The 9,908-nt window shown below is 41.7% G+C and overlaps 1 protein-coding gene across 3 annotated transcripts; it reads right to left on the reverse strand.

The window, feature by feature from the left end:
* Positions 1 to 363: 363 nt before the first annotated feature.
* zbtb41 (zinc finger and BTB domain containing 41) lies at positions 364 to 8,322 on the reverse strand. Of its 3 annotated transcripts, none has more exons than XM_086203192.1 (11): positions 8,109 to 8,322; positions 6,385 to 7,627; positions 5,288 to 5,495; positions 4,274 to 4,343; positions 4,005 to 4,152; positions 3,678 to 3,807; positions 3,493 to 3,588; positions 3,306 to 3,412; positions 3,073 to 3,178; positions 2,889 to 2,977; positions 364 to 1,848 (listed from the first exon to the last, which is right to left on the reverse strand). In XM_086203192.1, the coding sequence occupies exons 2-11, from the start codon at positions 7,592 to 7,594 to the stop codon at positions 1,226 to 1,228; spliced, it is 2,787 nt and encodes a 928-aa protein (XP_086059318.1). In that variant the 5' UTR covers positions 7,595 to 7,627; positions 8,109 to 8,322; the 3' UTR covers positions 364 to 1,225. The 3 variants fall into 3 exon arrangements, with proteins under 3 accessions (XP_086059318.1, XP_086059317.1, XP_086059319.1); XM_086203191.1 differs by having other exon boundaries at positions 8,000 to 8,322; XM_086203193.1 differs by lacking the exon at positions 8,109 to 8,322 and adding an exon at positions 7,713 to 7,766.
* Between the last annotated feature and the right edge of the window lie 1,586 nt (positions 8,323 to 9,908).

The following is a 9,908-nucleotide window of genomic DNA, read 5'->3' on the forward strand; positions in this document are numbered from 1 at the left end:
TGATTGATTTTTGATTCTGATTGTTAGAGGTTGGCCGAGGAAAGAGGCTTATGGTTTCAATATTCTTTTGTGCTGCTACCTTTTGTTTTGTGAACACTGCTGAATATCCCCAGTGAATAATGTTGGACAAAAATATATAAAAGATGGTGAGATGGTGACACTGGAACGTGCGAAACATGACGGGTGATGGTGGAAACACTCAGCGGGGCTGTGAGGAAGTGGCAGAATGAGGTTTACCAGATATCAGTGTCCTTGATGCTTGTGACATATCATGTATAAAATCCCTTGAAAAGATTTTCCAACAGTATGATTACTAAAGGCAAGCTAAAATAAAGACTTCTTTCATAAGTGCAACTTTAATAAAATTACATTATTTTATTTATACAGGTAGATGGAGTTAATATGAAGCTGAAAGAAAAAGCCTGTCAACATAAAGGGTGGAGGGTGAGGGTTCCGTTTTAAGTTTTGTTAATTACAGAGGTACATTCTATTACACTGATCACAAATGTTCTATCTCGTAACCAGGGTTACAAAGGAGGGATCAGAGATGTGATTGACGTGAAATTTCGGCACAAACGACTGAATCCTCGAATCTTAATGGATAAGCAGTTTAGAAAATGGATGGACAGCTGTGTCTGTGTCGGTGTGTTTTCAGTTTTAAGAGACATTCTCCCTGCATCCAGCAGCCCTGTCTTTGTGGTTGGCAGTAAGAGAAGTAATGAACCTCTTACAACCGCAGGTGTGTTAAAGTCTCCTTGAGCAAGGAAAACTGCTCCTGATAAAATAAATCACATCTCTCATGGCAGCCTGAGCCAGCAGTGTATGAATGTGTGTGTGTGTGTCAATAATAAGCAAACACAAAACACTTCAGTAATAAACAATTTCATAAAATTGTCTTTAGGTTCATATTCATTATTTTTTCAATTTTCATTTCCAATTGTCAAAATAACAATCCTTAAAAACCTTGTGGCAACATAAACATGAAAATGATTCCAGCTAAATTTCCATTTATGACAAAAAGTTCAAAAGAAAGCACATAAAACACTGACATGCAATGGGGCTAAAATCTATGTACATGATCCTGTGTCTTAAATTCAGTTATTTTAAAGTTAACAATTTTTAAATGTAGATCATTATTAGTGGTCTTATATTGTTGCTCCTTTTGCATTCATAAATAACTGCTTCAGATTTTTGGATCCCGAGGCCAGATTTTGGTGGCCATACCTTAGCGATTGGGATTAGAGGTCTGCACTGAGGAAGTTGTGTCCAGTCCCAGCAGAGTACCCAGGTAGGATTGCTCCCGGGGGTCCAACATCTGATCAGGCCTCACAGGATGGACAATGTTGACAGGCTGCGGCGTGAGTGTGTACTTCTCCAAGAAGGCCAGGTCTGTAGCAGCCTGGTAACCGGAGTTCTGCTGCTGTCCTTGAGCCTGCAAGCTCACAACACTGGGAGTTTGGGGAGAGTGAGATGTGGCCTGGTTAGCATCCAAGTCACCCTGCGCTCCTGCAATCTGGACAGGCACTAGCGTGACAGGAACACAGACATTCGATGGTGAGGGGCTGCTCTGGAGAGTTGGCTTAGCTTTAGCACGATACAGCTTTGAGGTTTCCTGAAAAGGAATGGAGCCTATTTTGTCCTCACTGAGCACCCCAAGGGGCTGCTCTGTGAAGCGGGTGCTGTGCACGTGGTCAACGTGGTACTTGAGCTTGTCTTTTCTCTTAAAGGTGGCACTGCAGTGTTGGCAGTTGAAAGGACGAGCATCCGAGTGAATCACCATGTGCTTTGTCAAGGTCTTCTTAATTCGAAATGTCTGATGGCACTCTGGACATCTGTAGGGTTTCTCACCTTTTACATGAACACAAGACAAAATATAGCAAATATTTCAAAGATAGCATTGCAGATGAGACATCACAAGAGGACAACACAGTATATTTTTGATGTAAATGAAATGTTTCTTACGTCAGGTTCACCTCATGTAAACACTAGGTGGCTCTAAGACTTACATTCAGCTTGTAGATGTCTTCAGGCTGGAACTCACACCGAATGTGTGAAGGTCGGAAAAGATTTGACAAAGCGAGGCACCCCAGTGGCGCGCTGGTAAAGTGTGTACCATGTAGGCCAAGGCCTGGCAGAAAACTTGGATTGATTCCAGCCCAGGTTCAATTCTGCATGTCATCCCCCTCTCCCTTTTCCTGTCATTTCTTCACTATACTATCTAGCAGAGCATTAAAAATGAAAAAAAAAATTGACCATGTGGAATTCAGTTACAACTGTATCCTGTCCCGTGGATATAGAGGCCACATTGTTCCAGGGACAATTTAACAGAAACTCATGGTTCATCACAATGACCAATCACCAAGTTCTCAAGTTGTTTCTGACCAAATCTGAGAAGGACGAGTGCGTCAGAGTGTAGTTGCTTTTAGCCAGCAGGTGGAGCTACAACTTATTTGCCCTAAAATGTATTGGGTTCTTCCACAACCACACATAATTTTTGTGTTAACCCGCTAACAGACAAATCATCACCTGAATCCGTTCAGCCATCAGACTGCAATTTGACAGTTTTGGTTTGGACTCACAGTCCCGTTTTCAGCCTTGACAAGTAGCTGAGCAAAGAGCAAACCAGCAGTTGGCAACTACACGGTGAGCACGGAGGAGCTCTGAGTGGCTGAAAGGAAAATTCTAGTATTTTTCAAGCTGAGCTGCAGTGTCTGAATCAAAGTGATTAATAAGGACCGAAAATTATTTCAAAATGTTCCAAATTTAGGTAAGAGCATTATGACAGGCAACAAGGCGACAGCTGCAACTTAATATTACTGTCCATGTTAAAGTCTCTTCCTTTACCAGTGGAGGTGTGTATTTTCAGTCATCACCTGATTTCATTTTACCTGAATGGGTCCTGAAGTGCATTTCGAGACTTGACTTCCCTTTGAATTCTTTCTTGCAAACTTCACACTGATGCACGGCTGTTTTATACCTTTCAAATGAAATTGCGATACATTCATTTTGGCAGGAAACAGAATATCACTCGAATACATAAAGGATTATCGTGCCACTTTTCTGATAACATACTTCTGCCAAACTTTCTCTCCCAAATGAACACTTTTGTAGTGGACTGTTAAGTGATCGTGGCGCCTGAAGCACTTCCCACACTCTTCACACTGATGTGCTTTCTCACCTGTGATAAAGATGTGTTATATTAAAAAAAACTGCAGAGGAAAAACTTTTGATTGTTAATGGTAGCTTTCGGTGTGAACATTATTCAAATTCAAGAAAGATGAGCTGCTGCATATCTAACGCTGTACCAGAGTGTATTTTCTGATGCTTGGTCAGGTGGTCATGACGTATGAAGGTTTTCCCACATTCATCACACTCATAGCGCTTGTCATCATGATGGACTCTCAGGTGGAGCCTGTAAATGGAACAGATCGCTGCAGATTTGAGAGTTTGAAAACATCAATATAGAAAAGCTTCAAATGCCACAGGATGCACCTGTAGGAGCTGCCATGACGGAAACTTTGCCCACAGATACTACAGAGGTGAGGCTTCTCTCCACTGTGGATCCGCATGTGCTCTCTCAAGGTTGTCCTACGAGAAGAAAAAGACACCTTTCAAAACGAGAAATGTGGACTGTGAAGGGTGATGATGAAAACGTGAAGGAAGGCAGAGAGGCATACCTTTCTCTGACTGATTTCCCACAAACAAAGCAGGTCCACTTTCGTTTTCCTCCATGTGTGCATTCAATGTGCCTCTTTCTGTTGCCGGTGTCATTAAACTGTCTGCCACAGATCTCACAGGGAAAAGGGCCTTCAAGAGATGGCAAACAAACTTTTAACCAACACGCTGAGTACTTAAATTGCACCATCACTGACTTATCAATACAATTTCCTCCTCATGAAATCGAATCATACTTGTCTTCGTTTCAGTATTAAATTATATTTCCACTGACCAGAGAAAAGTTCTTCTAACACAGAAAATAACTTATTTTTCCACTTCGTGCTCACCCAAATGGTACTTTTCTTGGTGCTTGAGCCGGGCAAACCTGGACTTAAAGTATTCGTCACAGAAGGAACATTTGAAGGGGCGATCTTGGGTGTGTAGGATCATGTGCTCCTGCAAGTGAGGCCTGCGGGTGAAGGTCTTGAGACAAATCTGGTTCAGGAATGAGAGGAGCACAGCAGTGTCATCTTTGTGACTGAAGTTATAGATTATTAGTGTCATTACCATTTGCAGCTGCACGCTTATGTTGAAGAAGGAAAAAAACAGGTCTTACCGCACATTTCCAGCCTTCACTCTTCCTCTTCCTCTTGGTAATAAACTCCTGGATGTGTTCTGGATGAAACCTGACAGAGCAGTGAGATATAGGATCAGACAGCATAACTACCCTTTTTACCAACAACGCCATCAATTCATTTCATCAGTCACACAGCAAATGCGAGAAACTGTATTTCCAGAAGCATGGTTCTGATCATTGGAAAACTCCTACAATTCAACAAACAAAAAAATGTAATAAACAAAACAAAACAAAAAAAAGATTTGCTCTGATTTGGTAAATTGTCTACTTTGTTGATTAATTTGATCAACATGTTCAGAAGCCAAATTCAGCAGCCAAGACCTGTTGTTCACTGGGATCACAATGGGATTGAGATTTGAGATTAATTTGATTAATCAATTCATTTGAGATTAAAGCCTGACAAATTCAGGAGTATTGGAGTTGATAACAATACCGATATTTAGGAATAAGATAATTCTGATATTTACATGTTGACAAAAGTTTGTTCTTGATTTTCTCCTTGGCTAATTATGATCACTCAAACATGGTTGTCAAACATCTGTGACAAATATGTAATGACAGCAAGACAACTGACATTGTAGGAATAAAGTTTATAATCCAAACTGATGACATGAGTGCACTGAGTGCAGTGAATCTTAAAATTCACTTCACATAAAACTTGATATCAGCCTATATATTTTCACAATGGTGTCCCAAATATAGTCGGCAAAAACTTCTGAAAATGTGTGTAAAAGAAAAAGGATGTTTACAGTAAAAATAAATGTATTGTCCAAAATCGAATGGCTTCAATGCACTGAAATAATAAATTGCAATGAAAAGACAATACATTACGCTTTCATATCAGCGCATGTTTAGTATATATATGATTGAACAACACTGATCAATATTATCTGCCCAAGCAATATACGGTATCGTCACAGTTCACTTTAGCTTGACAAACTTTGTAAACTGGATGCAAACTCAAAACCCAAAGTGGAATTTGCCTTTTCTCACCTTCTGACATGCTTGGCTAGGGTTTTCTTGCTAGCATGGAGTTTGCTACAGAAGGGGCACTTATGCTCTTTCTTCGGGAGGGGGTCATCGTTTGCATGCTTCCTCTTGTGTGCAGTCAAGTTAGACTTGGTGGAGTAGTGCTGAAGACAGATGTCGCACTGGAATGGTTTCTCCCCTGTGTGCACTCTGGTGTGACTCTCATACTTCCCTGATAAATGCAGGATAAATCAAGGTCATCAGTGTCCGGTGTACACTCATCAGTAAGTACACTGAGAGACCATGACTGCGTATCATAGTTTGTACCAAGCAGTGACATCTAGAATTCTACATTTTAAAAAAAGATTCTTTCGCCATGGACTCCCTTTTAGCGCCTGTCTCAATTGACCCTTACATTATTTCAAGTATATTTAACCTAACCAAGGACAAAGCTACCAAGGCATTTTGTTACCCAAACTAAGAGTAGCCGAGGATTTTTTTGTTACCTAAACCAAACCAAAGGATTTCGTGGCCAAACCCTAACCAAGACAAAACTATTCAAAAGTATTAAATTGCCTGAACTTAACCAAGGTTACCAAAGATTAAAAAAAAAAGAAATCAAGAAATTTGAACACATTAATCCAGCCAATCAATTTCCTGAATCCAAGTCCTGTGTCAAATAAAGTGCCCTTTTCTACATTGTTTAAAGCATATTAAAACTAGGCTTAGTACCAGACTTAGTAGAACTAGTGTGTTCATGGCCTAAACTGACACCACTATCAGTTAATAATGTGAAATTATAGGATCTATTTTTCTGTTCCTCAAGTGACAGACTCCAAAAATTTGCCCATTCCAGCCACTCACTTTCAGTTTGATGGGGTTAGGAAACTCAAGACATTCTCTGGGGCTGTTGATACCTTTTAATTGTTTTGGAAAATGATGAATTTAACCAAAATCATATCAAAAAAAATTTGAAGACAGTAGTAAGTAGTGTCATTCTCCCCAAAGAGGGAACACAGACTATATTCTTTCACTAATAGTTAATAAAATATTCTTGTCTGACTGTGACTGTAAGTAAAAACATGTTCGCTAAAGTCTGAGGTGGCACAAAAACTACCCACCTGCGCGGTCAAAGGTCTTGTCACATTTCGGGCACTTGAGAGTCTTCTTGCTAGAGGTTTGAATGATGACTGGCGCCAGCCCTTCAGGGTATGCAGGATTCTGCCGTGAACTTCCTGCTGCTACCACGTTTGCCTCCACTTCTCCAGCAGCCTGCTGCTCAGTCCTCTCTCCATTAGAACCATCTGAACATTTGTCTGCTGCACAAACCTCAGCAACTTTATTCCGGACCACAGTGTCCTCAATGATGTCTCCCTCCTCTCCCTCTCCCTCATTCTCCTCCTCGCCCAATACTTCTTCCCCCTGAGTTGATTTAGAGGTGTCACTCATTGCCAGTTTGGGCATTTGGTTCTCCACTCCTGTTTCTTCCATTCCTTTTTTGTCCTGCTCACCTGGTGATAAAGTCCTTTGTGTCTCACCAGTGGTGTTGATTGCTGACTCAGAGACATCTTTCTTATACTTAGTGGAGGTTCTCCTACTTCGAGGGGACCTCCGCATGGAGGAAACCCTCCGACCGAACATTTTCTCTGTCTCAATATGCGTATCATTGTGAATTGAAGCCAGATGTCCCTGCAAAGATTTTTCTGTGTTACACTGACGACTGCATGAGCTTTGGAGGTCCAAGTTGACTGCTGGCAAGTCAATGGACATCATTTCCACTTCTGGGGACCCGCTTGACTCTTCTTGGGTCTGGATCCCTCTCACTAGGGTGTTGTCTCCTTCCTCGCTGAGCAGCTTTAATATATCCATCATGTCCAGGAAGCGCGCTGCTTCAGTTAGAGCCAGGCGCTCTGTCTCTGCTATAACACACTCAGAGGTGTACAAAAGTCCAAGCAGGTGCTGGAAGACAGAGGCTTCCACATGGTCAAGAGTCACAAGTGTCATGGCAGGGTTCTTGGACAGCTCAGCATGGAAGTAGCTGCTCCCATGGGCCAACACCACCTTATGGGCACTGTAAAGCTTTCCACCAACCGACACAGACACGTCACAGAACCTCTGCCGGGTTCTGTCTTCATTCAAGAACTTGAGGAGGTTGTGACTGTGCTGCGACATAGTCAGGTGCCTGTTTTGAGAGGACGGCTCTGGGACGATCTCAGAGTTTGGAGGGGCGTTGGAGCCCAGCACAGGACCTGAGGCTGGTGCACATCCATTTCTGGCACTGCTCTTTCTTCTGCGTTTGGGAAGCAAAGGGTTACTGGGCTTGTTCTTCATTGGTGTTAGTGTGTTGGGGTGCAGGAATCACCCCTGAAATTTAAAAAAAGAGTGCTGATTAGACATTAATACAGCTGAAACAGTGGGTAGGATTTGCTAACATTCAAGTGTAGATTACTTTATTAATGCAACGCTAGAACTCAGGAGTTATATATGAGGATGGCAAGTTGTCATAACACTGACCAAATAAAACACTCAATAGCTGTTTATTTTCTATTATCTGGTCTTTTCATACAGTTCAACATTCTGCACTGGCACATTCGCTCTCCACCTCAAGGACCCCTAACATAACATTACCAAGCTGACAGGCGGCGGGCCCCCCTCCGAGGAGCTGTTGACAAACGACCACAATGCTACCCGAGAGATTAACGTTCACATCCGGATGTTTGTGAACAAAAATCTTACCTCAGTAATACGAGCCGTCTTTACAAAGTATCATACTAGCCAACTGACATTACTAACGTCGATTTTAGTCGTACAAATAATAATTTCCTGAGTATCTGTAACGTCCCACCTTCTGGTTCCACCAGACATGACGTACATCGTAACAAACAGCTAGCCCATTGGCTGTCTGTGCTTTTGTCCTCTAGAGCTCTCGTGTAGAGGTGTAAACTGTAGTAAATTGTAATAAACGTTGGAAAAAATACGAGCTTTGATGATGCAATCTCTACATTAGCAGTAAAGTATGAATAACGCCAGAAAGAAGACGTGTTCTTGCCGAGCTAATTCAAAGCGTTCACTACACCAGTGTATCTTGGGTAATGAAGTCCAACTACCGATAAGCTAACTGATACCTTCGTTACTCATTCGTCACTGCTGGTCCACACACGTGCAGTATGTCTATCACTTCTATCTGTTTAGTCAATAAAACCACAACCAAGTCAATGCGACGTAAAGAAATTAATAATATTATTTATGCCCCTGTTCCATTTAGGTGGGCACAGGTGTGGGATAGTGTATGTTGGCTCACTGAAATAGTTGATTATTTACATAAAATGAGACAATAATTAGCGGCAGGGTAGTGCACTGGTAAGCACTGTCTCCTCACAGTTTTGAGCCGGGGTCTTTCCCTGTGCCTGCTTGGGTTCTCTCTGGCTTCCCCCCACAGTCCAAAGACACCAAGAGGGGACTAGGCTGATTGAACACTCTAAACTGACTGTAGGCATAGCTGTAAGTATGAATGGTTGTCTGTCTGTCTGTGTTGGCCCTGCGACGGACCGGCGACCTCTGGCCCGAAGGCAGCAAGGATAGTCTCCAGCCCCCCAGCGACCCTTAACAGGATAAGCGGTAGAAAATTGATGGACGGATGGAGACCATAATTAACCTGATTAATAAACCTTGCCGTAACCCGTTACAATGGCTCTACGAAAAAGACTAATTCTGGGCTATAGTAAGTTTTGAAAGAAGAATTCAGTTACTTGAGTAAAAGGGAAAATACTCAGATAAAAGAGAACCCTGGTAAAAGTATGCATTCAAAATTCTACTTAAGTAGAGAAGTATTGAGGTGACAATTATCATAAGCACAAGTTCAAATTCTACATGATGTGTGTGTATTTTAGTGCTTGGACCTGTAAAGGTCGTGGTAAAGTGGTGTGTGTTTCAGTTCAGCAGCACTGATTAAATGTTTAACGATTAAAACCTAATATGTTAGAGTACAGCATGTGTCATCTGCAACATTTGTCTTCAAAGTTACTGCAAACCAATGGATGTAGTGCAGTAAAAAAAAAAAAAAAAATCCAAAATTTCCTTTGAAATGTTGTGGATCAAAATCACAATGTTCATTTGTTTTGTCACTTTCTGGTTATTGGTTATTGCAAACTGTGACGTGTCACTGTGATTCCTGAATGAAAGTGAGCTGTAAGTATCACCCAAAAGGGTGGTAAGGAAAGATTATTTATGCACAAATGGAATTCTCCCAAGGATCTTCAAGGAAATTACAATAACAAATGTTCCTCCCTGAACAGAGCCAGTGACCTCAGTTGATGTCTTTCGAAGACGTACTGGGCCTCGGGCCAGCCAACTGCAGCAGCCAAAGAGTGCTTAATGAGGACATACCACTTTGTATCCACATGCACGTGTGCATTCCTTTTCTTGTTTCACAGTCAATTATGGAGACATAAATTGTGGGAGGGCATCCCTCAACAGAAAAACTTGCCAAACTGAGGTGCAGGTTGTGTTTTTGTGAAGCTCATCTTTTCATTCAACAGGGTTGCTGACACTTACATAACAGCAGTCTATCTAAGAAAGATGTTTGGAGTTGCTCAAATTAGAGCTCTGGCTGGACCTTCCCCGTTTGCCAACACAATTAATGTGT

Source organism: Aulostomus chinensis, chromosome 5, assembly GCF_037954235.1.
Source record: "Aulostomus chinensis isolate RoL2024-O1b breed Wild chromosome 5, RoL_Achi_v1.0, whole genome shotgun sequence".
Classification (NCBI taxonomy): Eukaryota; Metazoa; Chordata; class Actinopteri; order Syngnathiformes; family Aulostomidae; genus Aulostomus; species Aulostomus chinensis.